Here is a 25,015-nt window from a genome sequence, read left to right on the forward strand (position 1 = left end):
AATCTACTCACATTTTCATTTTTTTATCACATTCAATCAAAGCCCTTAAATAAGATAATTTAAACATTTAAAGATTGGTAGTCATAGTATTATTAATATTAAAATGCTTCACTAATATTCGGAAACAGTTATCTAACACATCTTGACTAGAGTAAAGAAAGTTCTAAGATAAAATGCAAATTCCAGCTGCATCTTATGGTACCACAGCTTGGGAGCTCCCTTTACCAAAGTATGTTTGCATTCCTTTAACTCCACCTGGATTTGCAATGGCTAATATATTATGAACTTGCAATTCCTCTGATTGATCTACTAAACTGGGTTTTAAAGTTTTATAAAATCTCTACTGTTCCATGCAAAAGCCATACAGATACTTTTCAGCATAATTACCATTTAAATTAACATAATATACTTGTGTGATCTTAATGGCATAAGGTCACAGAAATGGGAAAACATATGAAATAACATTGAGACAACTACCTTTTTTAAATGTTTTGTTCCATTAAAAAAAAAAAAAAAAACCAACAAATGCCAGAATTTAGAACAGCTTAACGTTTCAGATGGAATAATCTCAATTCATCACAAAACTTGCAACATAGTGCATGCTGTATGTGATATTCCACATCTATAATTGTATAAACAAATATAAACTCTTACTCTTTTTCTTTATTAGTCTTCCTATATATATTCAAAAAGAACTGTACACCTTTAGACTGTGACAAGTAGAATCTTTAGTATTGGGCTGTTCTCCAAACCAATCTAGAGAGATAACAACACACAAATTTTCATAAAATGCCAGTTTTTTCATACTGTACCTGCTGGGAAAAGAATCTCACAAGCAATATACTCCATCATTTGACTCTACAGCCATATCAATGCAGAGCCAGATGCAATGACCACATCCACATAAAATAATGTTCTAGAAAATTCATTTTCCTGTCCTGACGCAACACAGCAAAAAGAGGCACCTACTGGCAAGAACCAGAAACAGGTAGGTTAGATTAAAAAAAAATGCAAGATGCACATTCATAGAAGATTAAGAAGGCAAAATCTGAAGATTATCAACTTGGATGGGGTGAAAGGATAGTCAGTCTGTCAGGGAAAATAGGAGATGTGACTTTTTATTGACACAGCAGGGCAGCATATGTACCAGCACCTCAGGAGTTCACCTCTGAGAGCAAAAAAAGAGATGAACTGAATTAGTTTCCATCAAAAGAATGGTGATAAGGCAAAACTGTGCATTGTCAGGTACTTAAGAGGTTTGGGACAGAAGACACTTGTTAACTATTGATGAATTTCCCCTTTGTCTTGAAGAGCTCTGATGAGTGTGAGATGGTTCATACAGAAAACACATCTGTGGAACTTTTAACTTCTGGGAAGTTTGTGCAATCAATGAGGAAATAAATAGCCAGGCAAGAAATTCAGGAAAATCAGTTGTTCTGGGTTCTTGAATTGACTATCACAATCAACAGTGTACTCTACGCATTTTAAGATGGTTGCACAGAGATGCTGCCCATCAGCTTTCAGAGGCTCAAGGGATGAAGTTTATCTGCAAATAGCTGAAAGGATGAATGACATTTTCTTTGAATATGGCCCTGTGCTTTGGCTTTTTTTTTTCTTCAAAACTGGAATTTGAAACGAAAAAATAAACTGATGATAACTTATTATCCTGCAGAATTTAAAACAGTGGAGACAAGGCAGGAAAGGAAAATAATACAAAGGAATTTAGTGAGTCAGAAGGAAATTTCTAGCCAGATATAGGGATAGATGCCAAATATGGCTTTATTTAACATCTCCATTAATTATCTGGAATTAATTAAATTTGCAGGTGACATTAAATTGGGAGAAACTGCCAAGAGAAGTAAGGCATGAAAGAAATACAAAACAAGCTTCCAAGATTCACAGACCTGTAGAACAAAAGGGATTGTTATGACAATCCAGTTTGTCATCCTGTGCAACAAGGGCCACAACACAGCTAGATTTAATTAGGAAGACTGTGAGATAATATTGTTGGGGGTGGGGGGGTGTTGGGAGGAAATAATTTACTACATTCAAATTCAGTACATTCAGTACCACTGGGAAAAGTAAAATTAAGAGCACTAAAACACTTTGAGGGATACACGAATATTAGCAGGTACCAAATTCAAAGAAACTTCAGGGTAAAAAAAAATCTAGTACCACGTAGGTTGCATTGACCAAAATGCTGCACAGCAGAACAAAGATACTGAAGTCCACCCTGAGCTAATTATGCTAACTGCACCCAGAATACTGAGTTCAATTCTCACCATTCTGCCAAAGAGATGTTGACAAACAGAACTTAATTCAGATAGGAATAAAAAATAAAAATTAAAAAAAAATAGAACACCTAGTTATACAAGCTGAACTACAAAAGAACAAGTGGATGAAACTAAGGGAATAATTGCTAAAAATCACAGAACTCTTCAGGCAGAAACTTAAATGTTCACTGTGTAATGTATGGATTTTAAAATGTGGAAAGAGGTTATAAAAATATGAAACTAGTGAGATGGTGCAACTCTAGAAAAATTTCTGCAAAGAAATGCAGAAAATGCTGTGCCTTGGACTACCAAATCCCATAGACTATGAACATGTATTTCCAAGTAACTGGATTTCCAAGTAATCCTTACTTTTACTCATATCCAATTCTTATTTTATTTCATAATTAACATGCCAACTTTGGTGCCAAATTATGAATGGTACCAAATAGGGTACCAAATATGAATGGGTACAATGAGACAAAGTAATGATGAGTGATGCCAACAATTACTATTCAGTATAAAATTCTAGGAAACATTGTACTTCTCCTTTTGGAAAGAAGGGGGAAGCGACACATGCAGAGCTAGCCTCAGACCATGGCCTGAGCTGAATGAAGCATGAGATACCAGACTACCAAATGACTAAGAGGAAACAAAATGTAATGAGGCTGAGCATCTTGTCTAGTGCAAGGTAACAAGGAGGGATGAGTATTCAAAACAGGTGTTTATCTGCTCTGTGTTAGAATCGGCAATATATCCATGCAAATACACACATGTACACACACACACACACTGATATACTGATTTATAAATTTCTTTATATATCAGTAAAAGCCAAATATGATCAAGTACAGCAAACAGTGACATGCATATCTCAGTATTTTTTGCTCAATCCACCATTTAATTTCCTTATGGTTGAAAATGTTACCACAGGATCTGCTATGCCTGTTGCTTTCTACCTCAAGCCGAAATCTGTGCATTTCAAAAAGCATTTGCAAAGAAGAGTCCACTGTTTTCAAAAACAAGTCTGCTCCCAAACTCCTGTTATTCAAGGTCAATGGGACAATCCTGGTTGTGTGTGCAGGCTATGGAACAAGAGGTTGAAGAACAGTGCTATGGAAAGGGACCTGGGGGTCCTGGTCAGTGGCAAGTTGAATATGAGCCAGCAGTGCCCTGGCAGCCAGGAGGGCCAAGCGTGTCGTGGGGACCATCAGGCCCAGCATTGCAAGCTGGGCAAGGGAGGGGATTCTCCCACTCTGCTGCGAGCTGGGGCAGCCTCATCTTGAGGGCTGGGGACAGTTTTTGGCAACACAATTTAAGATATAAAGCTATTAGAGATCATCCACAGGAAGGTAATGATGATGATAAAGGGCCTTGAGGGGAAGCCATATGAGACGTAGTGGAGGCAACTTGATCTTTTCAGCCTGGAGGAGACTGGGGGGAGACTTTATTGTGGTCTTCAACATCCTCAGGAGGGGATGAGGAGGAACCTCTTCACTTTTGTGACCAGTGGCAGGATCTGAGGGAATAGCAGAAGGCTGAGTGGAGGGAGGTTTAGTTTGGGTATCAGGAAAAGGTTCTTCACACAGAAAGTGACTGGGCAATGGAACAGGCTCCCAGGCAAGTGGCCACAGCACCAAGCCTGACAGAGTTCAAGAAGCATTGGGATAATACTCTCAGGGACATGTTGTGATTCTTGGGGTGCCCTACACAGGCAGGGTCAGGAGTTGGACTTGATGATCCTGATGAGTCCCTTCCATTTCAGCATATTCTTTGATTGTATGATACTAAGTAAGGAGGAAGGAAAAAAGTTGTTTGGAAACACTGGTGTTAGAGGTTTGACCTGGTTTTGGTTAAAACTCAGCTATTCTAGTGGAGTGAGCTTCAAGTCAGAGAAGCATCAACTGCGGACAAATTAATCCAAAAAGTGCTCCAATTGTTCATGGCTGAAAATATGCACCTTCATATGATGGCTTTCACAGGAACACAGGCTCCTGGGTTACACCAAAGACCAGCAGTCTCAGCCAGTTACCCACATAACTCTCACCATGTGTGGGTCATGCTTGGCAGTAGCTTTGCTCCAGTCCTTTTCCCAAGCAGGCAGGACTTCCTAATCCAATGGTAAGAAACCTAATTCCATCCTAAATTTATTCATGACCAGTTTTAATCCATTTGTTCCTGTGCCAACATTGTTCTTTGGCTTATAAGGCTCTCCCTCCCTGCTGTTTATTCTCCTGATATATTTGCTGAGTGCTACCAATCCCTCTAAGCTTTCCTTTACCAGGCTGAAAAAGCCATGCTTTAAGCTCTGTTTCTGCAGCAAATACAAAGCAGAAGCTGAACCTTCTCTTTCTAGATATAGCTACCAAAGTTAACGTAACAGCACTGGCAATTTAACAGCTCGTTTTAAGGCTGATAAGTCTAAAGCATGTGTATACTATCTCTGTGCTTTTATTGATGTAGGCACTTATGATAGGTAGGAGGTAGGACCTGTCCATGTTGGCATCATGTCACAACAGGTCTGAGGATCCGTCATTGTTTCTGGCAAAATACGCTTTCCACTGATTTGAGAATATGAACACCTCTTCCTCATATCTCTTCCAGACTTCCCATCTTCCCAAATGTCTCAAATAACCTCAGATGAATCACAGCAGCATGCTGGACAGCATTAATACTCCCCTTTCTGGGACAGAAGGAGGAAACACATCACACTATCATATCTCGACTCCTGTTACGTTACCTGGCCATTCACTTACAGCCACAGGCAATGAAGCCAGGTGACCAAGGCTTTCTCTAGGCCTGCTGCTCTCTGTTGATGAGATCATTCTTTGTGCACAAATGGAGATGACTGACCAGTCAATGCCTAACTGTCCTGAAGTCTGTATTATTTCCTTTTCTTTCTATTACTGCAGAAATTATACTTCTGAATACCAGTGGTATTCAACACTTAAAGCCAGGATCCAATTACAGGAGCACAAACTTAATTTGTGTGCCCACATCAGTAACAGGAATATTAAAAAAAATCAGCATCAAGGATAGAGACCCTATTTCTGTTCAACCCTTTTTTATACAACCTACCACTGGTTCCTCCATTAGCTCCTCTTGTCCACCTTCATTTCTCATTTGATCTTTTACAGATGAATGAGTACTTTTCCAAGAAGGACAACAAAGAATTGCTGAAATATATAACCAAACATAATTAAGATTTTGTTTTTACTTTCAGACTTGTTCTTTTGAATGTGAGCACTGAATTAAACCCGCCTCAAAAAGATGCAATTTTAAGTGTCCACCATGGAAAAATCTGAGATCTAAACCAGTTAGGGTTGGGTGAGATGACTTGTCCAAAGACTGGACATACAAGCTCAGTCCCCATAAATCCTCAAGACAGCATCCCATACTGCTCTCCCAACTGACATTCAAAGTCTAAAGTGTCTTTTCTTTCCTTTTTTTTTTTTTTCCTCAGTTAAATGCTCACAAAGCTTTAAAGCGCAGTAGCATTTTCCTTTTGTCTTCAAAATAAGGACCCTGGTCACTGAGATGTTTTCCCTCTCAGTTCTCTACTTCCAGCATTCTCCCATGCCTCCTACAGCCATCATGGATCTTATGTTATCTCAACCACAGATCAGTAGATATATTTTGATTTAACATGTCAGCCAGAGGAATTAAGAGTTGCATGTCCACAGTATCCACTCATCAATTTTCCAGGAAAACTGAATTTAAAAATAAGTAGATATATTTATATAAGTATATATGAAAAGCCAAATATAACAAACCATTCAGTCTGAGACTTCAGGAAATAAAATTAATGAAAAACTAGTGACAGGTTCACTAGTTTCTTAAACTAGTCATTAAGTTTCTTAAATTGCATTTTGCCTGTGCCAGAATACTGATGCAGCCTCAGAGACTTGCAGGTAGCTCAGCAGGTGCCTGTCTATCATCATTATTATGGCACGTATCAGCACCAGTCAGGGCCAGGTTCCTGCCATATTCAGCACAATACTGCAAAATGAAGTGGCATTGTATTGCAGAGAGGACTTCAAAATGATGGACCTAAAATTATTTTAAATTGTCAAAATTTGCAGATTTGATAGAATTAGGATTTTACAGTGGATACAGCAACTTCAACAGCGTGTTTTAAGGGTTCTCATTGTAACAAAACTCAATAAAAAGACACCCTCTCCCCCCTTTTTACCTACACCTTTGTGCAAATTATCAATATATACATCCAATATTTTAACCAAAAGAACCACAATGAATAGTTTACACCTGCTAAAGAGGATGAACCTACTTTCCTTCTCCTAATTATTACATTCCCTTGTGTACTTTGTATTTTTACAGCAGTATGAATGATGTAAGATGGAGATAGCATTAATGATTCTCACAATTTTGTCATGATTCCCACGCTATTTGGCATTTTTTTAAAAGATAGCATTTAACTAAAATTAAAACTAAAAAAGCTACACCTCTAGGTATAAGATTATGTGGTAACAATTGAAAATGCAAAGCCTAGCCTCTCAGAACTATAGGAAGCAAACAGCAGAAATCTTCCACAAAGATTCTCCTGTGTGGGTCTTTCATGCAGGCAATGACAAGGAAAAACACTCTTTTTAAAGCAAAATAATTGTAAAGCGACAAAATTTGGCAGAAGAACTCAAAGGAGGCGTTGTACCAGAAACTTCTTATTTTCTGTAAACTAAATATAAAACTGACTCCATCAGCTTGAAAGTCTCACTTTCTGTTAAATTTCATAAAATTATTAAAGCTTTGAGTTGGGAAAGTTCCACAATTTACCATCAAGTAAAGCTGATTCTGAAAATAAATCCCTGACTACACTGTGCAAGGGGATAACAGAATTAAGAATTAAGAAGCTGAGATGTGTTCATGAATGATGGCTTGAGTTTTTCAAAATCAGTAATTAGCAATTAGCAAAACACAATGACCCAACAATTATTTTTAGTGCTGTGCATTCAAAAAGTAATTTACGTGTAGATATTATCACATGCATGTTTAATTTTAAACCACAATTACACAAAGTTTTGATTACTTAATATGAAGATACATTCTAACATATGGCTTATGATTTACCATTTGTAATTCAACCTATAAAAAACCGAGGAATAAAATTTAACACATTAATTGGTGAAACTTTATTTCCCACATATTTTAATCACTTTCAATTATTCCCGTAGTACTCTACGACACAAGGTACAGAAAATGTATGCCTCTGTTGCAGTAACTGGGTAACAGTTTCTGTGTATTTGAGCATGATATTGCAGACTCACCCTTAATATCCTACAATCACAAACATGAGAAAATGTAGATCAAAAAGCAGCAAAGATCAATAAAATTTTTACTTGATGTAGCATGTATTTGAAAATTGCAGCCAAGTCTTACTTGTTTGTTTAATGAAGGATTTCCAAAACACAGCCACATTTTTATGGTAAGAAGAAATTTGGAATGAAGACCAAACATTGGCCACCAAAGTTCTGTAAATAAAAATGATCCTCCTTTTATACCAATTTCATATATGATGGTCCTATTCGCTCTCTTTCACTTTGTGTTTCCCAGCAAAGTGCATGCCAATCAAGGGACAAGGCAGAACAGCACTGCCTTTCCTATGCTACCTCCCTCAACAGCTTCAGACAAAGGAGCACCTGGATGGGTACTGTCTGTGCAAGGCTGAATGTTGTCCTCTGCCTTTTCCTGGGCAAGCAGCAGCTCCTCCCACACAATGGTATGAATGTCCATGAGCAAGACTTTGTTTAATATCAGCTTCCATGGGGTTTTTCTCTTTAATGCCAGAACATCCTGTTTTCACCCAGAGCCTTGCACCATGATGAAGTGGCAAGCTGTGGCTGAGATGACTGCAAGCCATCATTCATGACAGACCTTGCAGCTCTGAACATGGAAAGTCGACTCAGAAGATATTAATTGAAAACACAAATATTTCCGGATATTTTTGCTTGTTTTTTTCCTTGCAGGCAAAATAAAATTCAGAGGGCTCAGGCAGAAACCTTCACTCCAAATTAAAGCCATATGTTTCACACTGCTCTCCTGTAAGAGACATGGATGCAGAAGGAGCAGCTATGCAACAGGTCTCCGTAACAACTGTAACCTACGATTTCATGAATCAGTTAACCCAAAAACTTGCAAAGGAAGTGCAGAGGTGGTACAGTTGCTATATGGTGTAGCTGCTCTATCAACCTCATCATCACCCCCACATGAATCAGAGAAGAAAGTGAAGCAATCGAAAATGTATTCGTCATAAGACAGTAATTGCCCATCAGCTGCTCTGTTTCTTTTTGGAGCTCACTGCAATTACTAAGTGCTGTATGGATATAAAGTTTAAGTGAAAGGAGATGATAACAAAATAAAACCATACAAATTAACACTGTGATGAAATAGTTCAGGGTTTATTTCAATGATAAGTCCTTCAGTGTATGAATTATTTAATCAAACTGCTTTCAGTAGAGCTCAAATATTAAACTACCTCTGTCTAAACTAGGTGCTAATACCCTTTGATTTTTTAGAAAAATATTGGGTTACATTAAAAATACATTTCAGTTCTAGTTTTGCATGACAGATATGTGATGTGTCAATGGATAGGCCTTATATTCTTCCTCTCAGGCATGCATCTCCAGCAGAGACAGCAGACTACAGAAGCTGACCCTTACTGAGACCATCTTGTCTTTCTGACAAAGGTCCTTTTTAACTTCTTACTTACTGGTTGCTTCCTGCAACTGATAAAAATTTTCGTTCAGCTTGTGATAATTTCACAGGCCCTGAGCACCCTGACCCTGGCAGCCCCAACGTCAGAAGTCAAGTCTTGCTCGAAACATCAGTGTGCTTCACATTATAGTAGAACAAAAGTGAAGAAATATCCACCAGTGAGACAAGAGAAATAGGAAAAATGGGAATGACATCTTGGTCATCTGTTACCCAGGCCACCTCAAGACATTGACTGAAATGTGAAGGAAAAACTCTCCAAGCCTCTTTCAAGTCATCACTCTGTTTAGGAAACACTGAGAAAGGTCTCCAGTTGATTCTGATTCCTCTGCTATGTGCATGTATCTCTGGGCATCTGGTGACCCAAACAATGTGGCTTTACAAAACCTACAGAAATTCTGCCAAAGCTTTACTTTGGACTCACAAGTTACACCAGAATAACCTGGCCTTAAAGTCAGAGCAGCTGAAAATCACAACTTTGGAACGCCAAGACAGAAACAATTGCTCCCTAACGTTCATGACATCTCAAGAGCAACAGGCACATACAATGCCACACATCTTTTGCCCAAAAGAGGTTACAGAAGGAGTTATTCACCTTCAAGGTCTCTTATAAATTCAGTTTTGAGACTATTTATTAGGCAGATAATAAAATACCTGAAAAATAATCAATTCTCAGTCGATCTTCAGATCAGAAAAACTAAATGTTTCTCAAGTCTCAAAGCTGTATACGTCATGGGTATTTTGCACATACTCTTCCAGAACCGCAGAAAAAATGAAAATGGCGTTAATTTCAACCAAGAAAAAGAGGGTTAGGAAAATCTCATGTTAAAATAATTCCAGTGGCCATCATCTGGTTTGTGGTTTTAGTCTTATGCTACTTGGAGCAGCATAAGACTAAAACCAACAAACTCATGCATACTTGAGCTAAACTAAGACATTCATCTTATGTTCAGGCAGGAAACACCTTAATCAACTTTCAGTTAGATTAAACTAATGTGTTGTAGACAAAAGATGTACATATATGTCTGCTGTTTCCTGTGTCTATAAAACAGTTGTAATGTTCTGCAATTTACGTTTCCATGATAAACAGGACAAACTACAAAACAGGATTAACTACAAAACTGTTTTGCAGTTCTCTTCAATAAAACACATCCTGATTACACTGCTGTCTTAAAATCACATGAGGAGACTGCATCTACACTGACAGAATGGTACACAAGTTTAACAGGCAGCTTGGTATAGCAGATGGGGTTGAGAGATCTGCCTTTAGAGAAGAGAGTGAAAGACTGACAAAAAGACTATATGTTCAGCAGTCTCAGCACCAGATGTAGAGCAGCTTTACACTGAGTGAAACTTCTCCTACCTTATATCACTGCAGAGCCTAATAAATGGGAAAACAGAAGACTTTCCAGCAAGTTCTGTAGACCTTTGAAGAATAACTGCAAAAACTGAATAAAACTGCCAAATTTCCCCGCACGTTCAGTTCCAATCTATATACGAAAAGCTGCATTTGTTACTGAGACTTCACTTTGAGACTGTTCTTATATGTCCTTAGTCTCATATTGTCCCCAGGTCTTTCTGCCCCACAGCAAAGACTGGTGCCTTTCAGAACACAGTCTGTACAAGAAGGATGCAGCATGTTCTGTTTCCCAACATTCTTTAAGGTTCATGCACACTTGGCACTTTACTCTCTATCTCAAAAACAGAAAAGATGCAGCGACCTTCTGGTTGCAGTTGCAAAGAAATCCTGACCGACCTGTACATGACCACTGGTTCAGTTGTTTCTACCTGGTTACTTTCAAGAAGGTGATGACAAAGAATGCAGAAAATTTGTGACAGTCTTCAGGAAAGAAGTCAATGGAGCAGTCACACTTACCAACTCTACAAAGGCAAGTCCACCATAACTGTGAGCAACAAAAAACACGTCCTCTGCAGCTGACTGGGAAATAAAATGGTCCCAAACATAAATGGCATGTTCTTCAGGAGAGCCATTATCCTGCAGAAAGAAATTACGTTTGTGACAATTATCTTTTAAAAAATGGCAATTCTGTCTAAAAGCAATGTGTTCCTATATGTTAGAATGTTTTGTTAAAACAAAGATCAAATGAACACAGACTAATATCAAAAAGATAATAGATTCTTTTGTCTAAATAAAGAAAATTCAAGATTGAAGTTTAAATGCAGTAAAACTCTTGCTTTTTGGGCTTACATTAATAAGAATAACAAAAATTACGCACCCACAAAATTTTGTGTAGATACCATGATGACAAATCTGCTAAACAGAGGCATTTGTAGGAATTATGAGCCACAGCTTGGATTTTCATTCTTTTGACAACTCTTTGTCAAATGTTTGTTCACTGAAGGTTTGTTTAAAGTAGTTATGCCTTAGATTGGTAAATAAAAACAGGTAGGAACAATATAAATACATAATCATAGAAAAATTTTGGTTGGTAAAGACCTATAATTTCAGGTTTTACTTTTTTTTTCATACTATGAGCCACTGAAAACCTGAATTAAGATGAAAATTATGGTATTTGCAACTACTCTTTTAAATCCTATTTTTTGTGATTGCAGACTACGAGACATGGTGGAAACAAAACACCTCTTGACTGATGGCGGCCATTACTTCAGAGTTTTTGGTAGCTAGGGCACCACGTTTTCTTACTATTGAGTAAAATTTTGTCAAAGCCAGCCAGTGTAAGTCACTGATGGCACTAGAGTGACACACATTGATTTTAATGCCCTCATCAAAACTCACGGTTGTGTACTTGTATCTTAGAGGCCCTTGCAAACAACTATACCCCTCTAGACTTTCCTTATTTCTTGGGTTGTTGAGGTCAGAACTACAAATTCAGTCTAGTCTCAGGTGACAAGATTAAGATGCTCTGCTAGGTACCCTGCTCCACCAGTATTTTACACACCCAGGATAAAAATGGTGGCTCTTTCCAAACTCGTCAATGCTAGAAAAAGCTGATCAGTCAATGTCATGTAATTTCCTAAAATTTGCATCCCTTTTTCCCTTTGCTCTGTGCCAGCAACAACTTCATATCCTTAGGTAACTCAGACACAGACAACAAAAGCCTCTTTTCCTTAGGAAAAAGAAAGCACAAACCAGTAAAATACACTGGTAATCAGAAGCTGCTAATTACACAGTGTGAATTATTGAAATTTATCAAGAATGTTGAGGTGATCTAGATTTCAATTCCATTCTGCAACTCAGTTTTGGGATTTAAGCTCTTATAAGTGTCTAAAATCAATGGGAAGAGACACAATTAAATAATATGGCTGATTTTGGCTTTTATTTCTGTATTCATACCCTATTTTCTAAGGAGACCACAACAAATTTTTTATGGATCCTGACTCAAAGTTTTTAGAATAATGATGTACTTTTCTGCTTCAGCAGCAGTGATTATAAGACAGAAAAACCTGAATATCTCTTACTCCTGGACAGATTCTGCTCTTCACTGACTATGACAGCATGTAGTTTTAACCAATTATGTATCACCTATTATTATGTATCACTAATGTAAACCACATCAGTGTGAGAAAGGACTTATTTCAAAACAGTTTGTTGCTGTTTTGAAATTTGATTGTATTGATAGGTACAGAAAGTAAAGACTCCTCCCTTTGTGAAGAATGAGGGAAATTTTTAAAAAGAAATTACACAAAGAAAATATGATAGACAAACCAGTTACTAAGATAAAGCTGAAGGACAACTTGAATAGCAGCTTCCTGTGCAAAGTGATGTACTCTATAATCTATATGGAAAAAGCACATTAAAACGCTGGAAAGTTACAGAATTACCAATTTATCTAATAGATTTATCTTCGCTATATACACAGGAGGTATTTATTTTTCATTAATAATGTTGCCATTGATACTCTTTACAGCAATTTTTGTATAGGTACCCAATGCTGTTTTAACATTCTGAAAAAAAGAGGACCTTTTTTTCTGCTTAATATAGCATTTTCACGTTACTTTGTATTTATTATTTTACACCCTGCTGGTAAAAGCACACATTTTTAGATTCCACAAGACAAAGACATGAGCAAAAAGCTTCTGAACTCAGCTTCTGAACTTCTGAACTCAGCCCAAAAAAGCTTTCACCAATCAAAGCATAACCAGTGGTTTAGTAAACTAAATTAATAGCTGCACAGCTTCACAGTCCAACACAAAGACTCAACAGGATTCTATAAAAGCATAAAGAAATGAGCTAGAATAAGTTAAATATAGATTGTAACTATGACTTCCTTTATTACAAGTTAAAAAAAAGCCATGAAATGTCATGACAAACCAGGTTGCTGTACACTCTGCTAAACTCTAAACACGATAAGAAAAGCACATGTGTAAGAAGGAGTTTGGAGGAGTCCTATACATTTAGAATAAAAGCTCTTTTTTCAGAGCATCTGCTTATTTCTCGCCCTTGTAAGAAGCCCATATATAACAAACACCTCAGACCTCAGGCCAGGTGTGTACGTGGAACATCCAGCTGCAGGAGTAGCACAGCTGATCTTAGGATTTCAAATTGCTCTGGGTCTGTGAGCTTTAACCTCTACTGCCTTGCTTGGATTAAATTATGAGACTGGATGCTACATTTCCAGCATGAAAGGTGACAGTCTCAGGCAGCTGTTGCTTTCTGTAATTTCACTGCAGCTAAATTGAATGCACTTATATACAACACTGTTAAATTATTTGAGAGAGAGGGGGTCTCCTGGTCAGAGTTTACATAATTATCTATACAAGTGTACAGAAATGAATGGACATTAGCCTGGAGAAATCCCACTATGCACCTCAAAAGGCACCTCAGGCTGAATGCATTCTTGCTTGTGAAACAGATTGCGATGGAAAGGTGCTGGAAAACTTGAACTTAGATTTCCTGCTGCTGAAAGCTAGTCATCTGCAAGGGTTAATTCTATGTCAAAATAAGTGGTCTGGTTCTTTGGAGCTGTGGAAGTCATAGTTGTGGATCTCCATCACTCTGAAAATCCTTCCTCTTGAGCAATACAAATAATTAGTCATGAAAGGAAAAAACTATTAAGAACCCTATGATGTGAAAAGACCCTCATGCAATGTTTATGCAATACAAAGTAGCCCAAACAAGGCTACTCCTGGGCCATTCATTGGGCAGAAATGTGGAGGGAGTGAACTCAGATTTTGGTCTGCCATTTTTTCCAGCATGGCTAGTGCTATGAGTCAAAAGGTATATAACATTTTAACAACTGGAGCCATTAGGCATACACAGATAAGCAGAATGTACACTGTGAATACAATATTACATTCTGTTCCATTCAAAAAACAGGTTAAATTTACCAGTGCAATATCACAGTCATTAATTGTTAAATACCAGGTTGGAGTGATGCAGCAACTGAAGCCTTATCAACTATGCCAGATTCTAACACCTAAACATCACAAGGTCTGCAATTATGATGGACTACCTGCGTCGATAACACATGGAATTGTCTAAACAACATTTGCATACTTGTGTAATTATTTCCTAAGGTTAATTAGCTCCTGCAAAGCAGCTTGCCTTTTGAGACTGCTTACTGTGACAGGTTCACACCTTTTGTGTTTCAGCGCCAAATTTAACTTTTTTTTTTTTTCCTTCTTTCTTTCTTTTTTTCTTCCTTCTTTTCCCAAAGTAACCTGTTGCTAGAAAGTTACCAGATGGGGCAAGATCTGGAGGCCTTGAACCACCACTGGCTTTACTGAGGCATAGCAGCTCAGATCCCCACCTTAAACTTCTAACACATCAAAACTAAAAAAAGCCACTTGAAAGAAAAATGAAGACTAAGAAATTTAGTTTTCAGATCTGGCAGCCTTCTACTTTAGTTATTTTTAAAATAAAGGAGCAGGAATCACATTTTTCAGAACAAGGGAAAAGTGAAATGCACACAAATAGGGAAATATGCAATATAACTGACCAGCTTTTTACGAATTTGTTTGAAGGTGGTTTCTCTAATTACCACTTACCACAGCAGAACAATTTCTCCTTCTAGCTCGATAAGCTACTATGAACAAGTATGGTACATGCGTTAAATTTGGAAAACAGAACTGCACACCGGCTGGAAGGCAGAAGGATGCAGAAGGCTCTGATCTCCCGTCCCTGGAGATGGTAGATCTTTCCCACCAGTAACACCCTGACAGTCATGTATGGTTTGTCCCATTGCCTCAGGGAGCCTTGGGGCAAGCAAACTTTATCAATTCACCCCAACCCTTCCAAAAAATCATTACAACTAAATTCATGTAAGTATAAAAATATCCTGTTACAACAGCACACTTCATGAGTACCAAATTATGCTTATCACCTGTTGTATTTTTCTCACTCTTTTTGCAAACTTTTGTCTTACAGGAGACAAAAACCTTTTCACTAGGGAGGAACAAAATGAAACTATGTGATGGGTTGCTACTGCCAGAGCAGCTCCAAAATTTCTGAGCAAGAAAGAGGTCTAAGAGGCTTTTGTCATGGTTCAGGAATGTCACTCCCTAATTTAGTGACCCCCCCCCAGCTAAGACGACTCCAAACCAGACACTGCTCCTCCCACAGCTTTTCTGATGGGAAACACAAAAGACAGAGGTTGTGGGTTAAAATTAGAAGAATTTACTGGAAACAGCAATGAGATAAGAAAACAAACAGTAGCAGTAGCAGTATTAGTAAGAAAAGTATGCAAAAAAAGAGGTTGACTTACATGCAAAAAAATGCTGACTGAGCCAAAGCTGACCAAGTGCGACCCCAAACAAATGAACAAAATGGCAGACAGACCCTCCTCACTCATGCTCCTCTTCCTGACCGCAATCCATGACCCCTCCTTCAGGGAAGCAAGAATCCCTAATTTCTGCCCCAACAGTGACAAAAGGAGATACAGAATAATAACCTGGACATGCCCACATGGCTCCAGACTCCATTACCTCACAGCTACTGTAAAAAAATTAACTCTGACCTGGCTGAGAACCAGGATAGCTTTGAGGGCAAGAAAGTCAAAACAGAAGGAAAAAAAACCCCTCCAGTATCTGATTTTTCCCCCTACACCAAAGACAGTAGCTAGCTATGGCATTACAGCCACAGAGGAGGATTAAAGTAAGGAGTATAAACTGATAACAGGAAAGGAAGTGGAAGAAAGCATTTTGCATTAATATATTTCTGCAGCATGACTATGTGAAGACAAGGCTTGAAAGTGTCTAGCTCAGGACATTTAACCAGATTTTGACTTTAACTGAGAAATTCCACTGTATTAGGAAGCATCCCATCTACCTGAAAATCTTTTTTACCTTTTCAATCATGGAGTTGAGAGAATTCTTGCACAGTTATTTGGGAAAGGTTCCCTACTCCAATACGAGAGGTGATCCCAGGAGACAACAGGACCTTTTACTAACAGTAGTAATTGTATTTCTGCTTTATTTACTGACACAAGCAATGTTAGTTTGTATATTACATAGATGGAGATATGTAAACATGAAGATGGGTTGGCTCTTGCACAGCTCTTAAATAACTGGGCTTTCAGAAAGCAATAGCCATGCCATAGCGCTATCCTCTGTACAGGGGCAATTACAGCTGTGTGAAACCAGACAAAAGGATGCTGCAGAAACAAACAGCAGGACCATCTCAGCAGCAAAGCAGTTGTGAGTGGGGAAGATAATACTGGAGGAAAAGTGACAGGGGAGGCAAATTTATACCAAATCTTAAATCTGACAACATATATCTGCAATTCATTTTAGCAGGTCATGTAAAGAGCACAGGAAAGCAAGGATGATGAAGACTGAGCAGTGACTCAAGCAAGTTATTTTAGTTGCTGTGTCCTGAGTGAGAAAGAGACAACTCGAGACAAAATAAGAGATGAAATCAGACTGCTGATGCTCTGGCCTTGAAAGTCTGAATAAAGGACACATTCCTTTCCTCCTTTCATGGGCTCTGTATGGATTTTATTTGCATACTTTGCCATATTAAAACCACAGAGCTCTGAATCTCCACTGGTTCAACACTAAAATCATGTAAATGCATGAGTGAAGTTATTTTATTCAGCATTTGTATTCAGAAATTCCTTACTTAATTCCTTATTTTAATTCCTTACAGGGATAAAATCATGTGTCTTCAGATGTAAAAATACTAGACTCCTGCACTTGGAGGAAGAAAGGGTGAAATAAAAAAAATTATACTATCTTTTTAAGGGCACTTTCTGAGGTAGGGGCAAGATACATACTCTGGCAGTAGGCAGCAGCCAGTTTTGAGACAGAAAGAGAGATCAGGTACCACAATAGCTAAGTCTGGTCATTTGTGGAGTTGCAGGATATAAATAGCACAACCAAGGTTATCTCACACATGCCTTCAGAAAGCAATATGGTAACCTGACTTGAAGTTGGTTTTTTTGTTTGTTTTTGGTTTTTTTTTTTTTTTTTTTTTTTTTTTTTTTTTTTTTTTTTTAATTACAAATCTCAGTTTATTACCACATCCATCTGAGTTTCTGGGTTTTTTCTGCCTATTTTATCTGTAAATTGGGCTGGTGATCCAAGTGTTCCCAATATTACTTATGAAGCCCCAGTAATGTTTTGTGCATAGAGTCAGCAGCACAAAGGAAGATCAGAAGTCTTACATATGGCAGTTAAATGTCCATGATACTAAGTTAAAGGTAGCCCCACCACCAAAACTACCAACAATTTATCAGGAAAGCATGCAGACTCAACAATCCTGCTAAATTAAGAAGTATTCCATGAAACATGCAATATCTGGCATATCAAACAGCCAAATAAAAGATGTAAATCAAAAATGCCTTTGGTGGACTGATAGAAAATCTAAATTTCCTCCAGCAGTGCAGAGAAGATGAAGAGCTGGTTTGAGAGGAAGCGGTGATACCAGCACTCTGCTATGGTACAACTCCTGAGATTAGACTTAAAATTACAAGTTTTAGCTAATGCAACACTGACGTCTAGCCATGCTTTTATGCTTTGTATTTGGGCTCCTCCACAGGGCTTCTGCTCTCCCCAGTTCCCACTACAATTACCATTGAAGATGACTTCAGATCCTGCTCCACTTTCCCTTCTTCAAATGTAAGCTGGGCTTTCCCTGGTATGAGTGGTCAGGAAAAACAATTTAAGACTTACGCTATATATATATATATATATATATACACATACACATGGCAACAGAGCAAGCTTGGATCCTAACAAGCTAGGGCAGCAGGAGGGAGTTACTTTTCTGCTTTATACTCCAGCTTTATGGCACACAAGAGAAAAAAAAAAATCACAAAAGAACCCCACAAACAAACAAAAACAAACAAAAAAAACCCAACAAAAAAACAAACAAACCAACTCCAAGTCAGAAAGGCATTTTTCCAGCTAAGCCCTCAATCACTACAGTCCCTAACCAAAAAACCTAGAGCTACTTCCGGATTAAAAAACCCAAACCACTCTCATCTCCTATTTCCAAAGTGCTCCAACCACCTCTGCCTGGTGAGGACCAAGCTGAAAATCAAAACACTTTCCACTCTCAACGACAGGCCCTGCCTCCAAGCTCTCAACTTAAAATATTTCAACAGGTCTGAAACCTGCCCAACAATGCCCTGAAACCAGAGAGAGGCACTGTCAGTGCCCACAACTATCCTTCAGAGAGGTGCTAGTGGTCTCAGCTGATTATATTACTGATGTTTCCTTTTTGGCAAATGTGGGCCTTCACAGGAGGCCTTCAAAGTGCCATCATGTCAGAAGCATGTAGATGTTATATGATATATGAGCATTTTTAGATGGCTGGTGTTACAGATGGAATTTCTTAGATTTGCATTGGAACTGAGAGTTAAGCAGGGAGAGTTTGGACATGGTTCTGTGCAAAAATACAGAAAGCAGCAAACGTTATCTGTGTCCTTCACTCTGCAATGACTGAGCCTCTCTGCATGGCGAATACCTTCTGCTGCTCTGTTCAAATGCTCTTCTTCCTTCTTCAGCTTTTTATTTGGAAATTCAAGTGACTTTGTAACCTGAAAGGGTTTGCTGTTTATAAAGTAAATCCTGGATTTCAGCCTAAATTAATTAAGTCTGAAATATTATTATATTGTTCTAGTTAAAGCATCTGCTTGTCAGCCATGGTAAGACAATTTTATCAGGCTGTTGTTCAAGTATGGATTTTCCCATTATTACTTCTGTTGGAATCTGGCATGCCTTGCCACAGACTCACAACCAACTGTCTTCTAGTAAAGTGCAGGAAAGGAGACCAAAATCAAGAAAAAATCAGGTAAAATCAGTTACTCAGTGGCTCTTAATTATGACCTTCACCAATAAGATAATTTTTTTATTATTAAGAGAAGCATGTAAGTAAACACAAATATGATATATTTGTCTTTTTTAGTCTGGGCACAAGAACATTGCTGACTCACTAAAATGAAAAGGTTTCAGGAGAAGAAAATAAATGGGAAGAAGGAAGGTAATTAATCAGAGGAGGTTTTACTTAAGAAAATACCTGTGCTATTCACAAGAAAATCCCCATGCCGTGATGATCTAAGCATCATCTGCCAATGTCTGCAGGTGGTCTCACACATTTTAATTTAAGTAACAACTAGAGGAGAAGATATCCCAGTTGGTAAAAATACTCAAAGACTGGGGCAGCTGCATTTCAGTACTGTTATGGATACCTACATTTTACATCTTTTTTACATCTCCTTCCACTTTTTTCTTTCCAAACTACTCAATCTCAGGGATCGAGATTCTGCCCATAACGTATTTCTGCAACAAACTATCAGACTGTATCTTCACAGATATTCTCCTTAGCAGCCATATTTCTGGCAATAAACAAATTTATGGTGAGAGCATAAATAAAAATTAATACAATACTTTAATAAAAACAACTATCTTCACAAGACAGAGAGATCATGCCAGTCATTTAAATGATTACATGCATTTTTCTCAACACTAAAAGCAATTCCTTTGGAAATTAATGCATCTGAAACATTCAAGAACTCTTAATGGAAGTCATGCAGAAGTGTTATTTTTCTATTTCCTATAGTACTTAAAAGGCTATTTTATTCTCCTGTTCTTTCAATCTGTTTATATGTTGTAATGAGAAACAGCTTTTTTTAAAACCATGCTATTGCAATAAAAATACCATTTTTGCCAAGGAAAATGCAGCTTTACCCACCACAGGAAACAACAAATCTACACAAACTTCAACACATTTAAGTAAGATAACAACTTAGTATTTTCAGTAACAGCTATGGTTTCAAACATACCTCAGCTGTAAAGTCTCTGTTACAGAGTTTATATCTTTTCTGCGAATTAAATGAAATAGAATGGCTTTGCTCTGTACTGTTCTTCACTTCTCCATCTCTATTTATTACCCGCAAGAGCAGTTATTTAAGTGAAAAAAGGATTTAACAGGCTCAGAGCTTTTTGATTTCTCTTAATAAAGACTGCAAAGTGCTCAGTGCTTTAAGTAAACTGATATATTACTTACTTAATGCACAGCTACAAAGATATGCTGAAGTGCCTTAATATGTAGAGAACTATAGTTAATTGTATTTGAAGTAACTGTCATTAGCTTATGAAGTAATTATCTAGACAAACAATCTGAAATTCAGATTTGCAATCTTCTGTTGCTTCTCATTTCAGTAAGCTGAAAAGTAGAATGTTACGCTGTTTAACCCTGAATTCTGCCTCCCCATTTTCCCATGCAGATGCGCCTGTTATTTTTGTTTCACAATAATGTACCCTAGGAAATGATCTTTCATCCCAATGAGCTGCTACACAACCCCAGAACTTGCCTGTCATACCTCTGTCTTGAACTCTGTGATTCCCTCGTGATGATTATCTCATTAAAACAGGCTCTTTTCCACACAGATTAGCAAGGCCGTTCGCATTGCAGCAATGGTGCATCACTGTCGTTAAAGATCATTAGATATTAGATCAACAGCAATTTTCTTCTAACACATTGCAATTTTTTTTAACAACTCAAAACATCCAATTACATAACAGACAGCTTGGCTGTATTTTAAATTAGCACAGATGCTAAAGCCAGGAAATGTAGTTCTCAGGATATCAGAACAAAAGGTTCAAAGTAAAAAAGAATTCTTATATACCATAGGATTATCAGGACTAGACTGTCACACTGTGACCTTCCTGGCGTCTAGCTAATCTGACAATATTTAGCAGACCATTGTTTCAAATCAATAACTAATTAACAAAGTACAAAAGAAGTTGTACTGTTTTTGAGCCTCCTTGATAAAAATGGCGTTTGGTTGCACATGGGCAGAAAGGTCACTTTTATGACATCTTCAGGAGTCTTTCAACACCTTGCCACTGTCAGATTAAATTACTTTTAGCAATTAATTGTCATAAATTAAAACAGAAGCACATTTGTTACAGCAGGTTGTCAAAATGACATAATGAACAGTTGTTTTGATATGAATTTTTTCCAATGACCCTCTATCATATCTTAATTTCTTTGGTTGACCTAACTGGAAAATTGGGAGCAATCTTGTAACTCAGGTGGCATAGGCCAAACACTGGGGCTCTAATTCAGATTACAGACTGAACAACAACAGAACAGAAATTCCAGACATAACTGAAGATCTTGAAATTTTGTATTTTATACAAAATACGTAATCTATGTCTATGCTGCTGTGTGGGATAAGAAAAATAAACCCTCAAAAAATCACATGGATGCCACTTTTGTTACTGTTATAAATGGTCTTTGATGCCATGCTAATCCATTATTAGAAAACGCCACTTGTTTGGTGCATTTTAAGACAAAGATTAAATGGATTGAACACCTGCAGTCTTTGTGCATTCAAACCATTACTTAGTTTTGGAGTCAGGGATCTTACTGAGATTTAAGGAAAAAAAGAATCTGTTCTTTTAGTTCCTTTTTTCAAATTCCTCTGTATGCTGATGCACATGCTCATCTTACAGATTAGTCCCCTAACATTTATCATCTCAAATTTGCTAAAAACCATTACATCAGAATAAGACAACAACCCTAGGAAAAGTTCCCTGGATAAACAGGAAGAGAAGCAGGATAGACTCCATCCTGCGTTGAAGAAGAATGAGATTGTGCAGAAGAATGGATTTGGGCAACTGCAGGATCTGTCCTTATTGGTATCAGCAAAAAGCCTCTGGGTAACTTGTCCTGGTTGCCCTCTAGGAGCTAATTAACCAGACCTTCAGGCAAACTGAGACTCTGGAGGAGCTCTGACAGCTCTTACAATGAGCAGCAGAGGACCGTTTAAGAATCTACGTTTAACATGTGTTTCTATTTTTGTTGTTAAATTTATTAGAGCAAATATTTCTATACTATCATATTCTAAACCTTAATTCTTGTTAAGTAATAAAGATGAAAATGAGTGGTGAGAACTCAAAGCTGCCAGGTACCAGGCATCTCGGAAATCCTGCATACTGTGGTCACATTCAGCGTATCCTAATTCAATGACCAAAAACCCAAGCAGCATGGACTTGTTTGGAGGTGGCAGTGTTCACACAAGACTGGACAAAAGTTTCTTAAGTAATTTGTAACTCTTCATGAACATGGGCACAGGTGTAAGAGATGAAGAGAAACAGGGTTTCTGTGCAGGGGCTTCCAGGCAACCTGTACATAATGCCCTAGCCTGCTGCTAAGCTTTGGGTCTCACCTTGAAAACAGCAGTCTAGACACAGTCTTCTAAGAAGCAGTTGTGTGTAGGCTTAATTAAACCACACTTTCCTAATGCTTTAATAAAGCATTATGTCATGTCTATCCACTTCTGAACACACACTTTGCAAATGATCAATTTACATGTTACAGGGTGGTTTTACTCTTTCTGAAACTCAAGAACTGCTTTACAGTTTAAAATGAAATCTTGTGGACTCAAATTAACAATGTAGACAAAATCCTGATGAAGATATAACAAAGGAGAGGAAGTAGGAAGGATGTGGGCAATACTTGTATCCTTCCCATTATTCCAGAATGGTCATACTAATAACATCTGGACATCCATGAAAAAGCTTCCACTGCTGTTCTGGTTGAACATCCTTTAGCAAATTCAAGATAATGACCTGTCTTGGGCAAATTCTTGATCTCTGAAGAAATCATGAATTTTTGTTTAACACACCAGTGTCAAAAATGCCAAGAAATATCAGTGCCTCTCTGTAGGGGTTTCTATCTTTCAAGGTGCTTTTCTGTAGCAGTACATGTGCAAGACCACATTGTTTTAACCATGCTGATAGCTCGGTAAGCTTCCTGGTGTAAATCACCTACCTCGCCTGGTGTGGATGGCCAACCAGAACCTCAGTAGTACTAAATGTTCTGAGACAGTGAGATTTGCCTCTCTTCACAATGTCCACAAAGTCTACTCATAGATCAAATACTTCTTTGTGGGCTCAGGTGAAACTTTGTAATGTCAAATCATTGAACTACATCAGCCAGAAAGTGTAGGAGCATCCGCGGACGGCAGGGAGAAGGAATTCTGCTGACCTGTGATATTCTAGAATACGTGGTTTTATTGCATGGGTCGTGGGTAAAAAGGGCCTTGCCTACAGCCACCAGCCTCGGCTGAAGGAAAGTCCCAGAGAGAGAGGGAGAAAGAACAAGGGGGTAAGAGTTGAGAGAGAATGGAGCGAGGGAGCAAGGTGGCAGGGGTCAGAGAGCAGGGGGAAGAGGTAAGAGAGCAAGAGAGCAGGGAAAAGGAGAGGTAGAAGTAAGAGCCAGGAATAGAGCAGTAGAAGTAAGAGCCGGGAATAGAGAGGTTTAAGTAAGAGCTAAAAGACGTAGAAGTAAGAGAGCGAAGTCCTTGTTACAATGCATTGTATCGCCTTTTGCGATGAATATTCTAATTTACAGCGACCAACAAATACAAGACACAAAATCCTATAGAATCTACATATAGCCTATAAGAACTACTACATTACCATACTATGTTATATTTTAAACTCTAAAAACTACTCTTTAGACTTTTCTGGTTTGCTACATTGACCTTTGGTTCCTTAGCCAGCAGAAAGGTATTGTTCAATCAAAAGGGATTCTCCTTCAGCTGGCTAGGCTGTTGTTTTCAGGTTATATAGTAACTAAGACTTGGTATCCTACAACTCAAAGTAAGCTTCCATTTCTATTATAGGCTTCATATTTTCAGAATCTTTTGCTAAACAATCGTATTTATAAGGTTTCCCTGATTCATCTTCCCCAACAAGAGAGAACCTCTGAGGGTCACCCAGTCCAAAACTATGCCCAAAGCATTTTCAGCCAGGACTAGTCACAACTGCCATATCTCACATTTTCCAACAAAAGCAAGAAAGTAGGAGCTCCACAGCTCCGGTGTTGTGGAAGTGTAGAAATGTACATAGTGAAAGCTCCCCATACCTTGATTCAAAGGCATTTGAGGGAGAGTGCATTGCACACACTCCAGAGAAGTCCTGAAGATGACTACAGCACTTCAGACATGAAATAATTTATGCTACTTCCATGCCTTAAGATTATCTTTCCAACATTTGTATGTTTTGTGGACCCACAGTACAAGTGCGGCAGTGGTCATCTTTTCCATCTGTCTTTGCTAGTCTAGCAAAGCTGAACTCTGCCTGGTCACTTTATCTTTGGGTAGAAACAGCTTTATTTATGGTGTTGTTAGAAAATGATGCTATGGTTATTTACCACCACCATAACCGAACAACAATAGTATTTCAACTTCTGCTCCAGTGATGATACTGTTTGGTGCCCATTAGAGAAAAATCAATTTATGCATCAGCCAAACCCTGTAAGTTAGCTAGAGTAGCTCAAAACAGAAAGGAAATGGTAAAAGAACATAATGAACAACAAACAGCAAAAGAAAGGTATTTAAGACAAGTGGTCTTATATCAAATCAAATGCTGTTATCTTAAGATCTATCACAGCCATAACTCATCTTCTTACTTAAGGCAATGCAGTCAGAGCCTGCATGCAGTCAGAGCAGCATGCAGCATCTCAAAGCTTGACATAACTCACTGAGGAGAACTTCACACAATCTTCACTGGTAAAGGATTTAAAGATAACCAACAGTCATTAAACGTAACCCCATCTTTTTTTGGCAACCAGTGCAAGG

At 38.0% G+C, this 25,015-nt stretch overlaps 1 protein-coding gene across 2 annotated transcripts in view; it reads right to left on the bottom strand.

Moving 5' to 3' along the window:
* The window catches only part of ARB2A (ARB2 cotranscriptional regulator A), a 272,494-nt gene that overhangs the window by 95,925 nt on the left and 151,554 nt on the right, over window positions 1–25,015 (bottom strand). For both annotated transcript variants that reach the window (XM_066181284.1, XM_066181283.1), the window contains exon 8: window positions 10,873–10,992. In XM_066181284.1, the coding sequence (XP_066037381.1) occupies window positions 10,873–10,992 (120 nt within the window). The remainder of the gene's footprint in view (window positions 1–10,872; window positions 10,993–25,015) is intronic.

This window comes from Chamaea fasciata, unplaced genomic scaffold (assembly GCF_029207755.1).
Source record: "Chamaea fasciata isolate MVZ Bird 193981 ecotype frontalis unplaced genomic scaffold, bChaFas1.0.hap1 SCAF_4, whole genome shotgun sequence".
Classification (NCBI taxonomy): domain Eukaryota; kingdom Metazoa; phylum Chordata; class Aves; order Passeriformes; family Sylviidae; genus Chamaea; species Chamaea fasciata.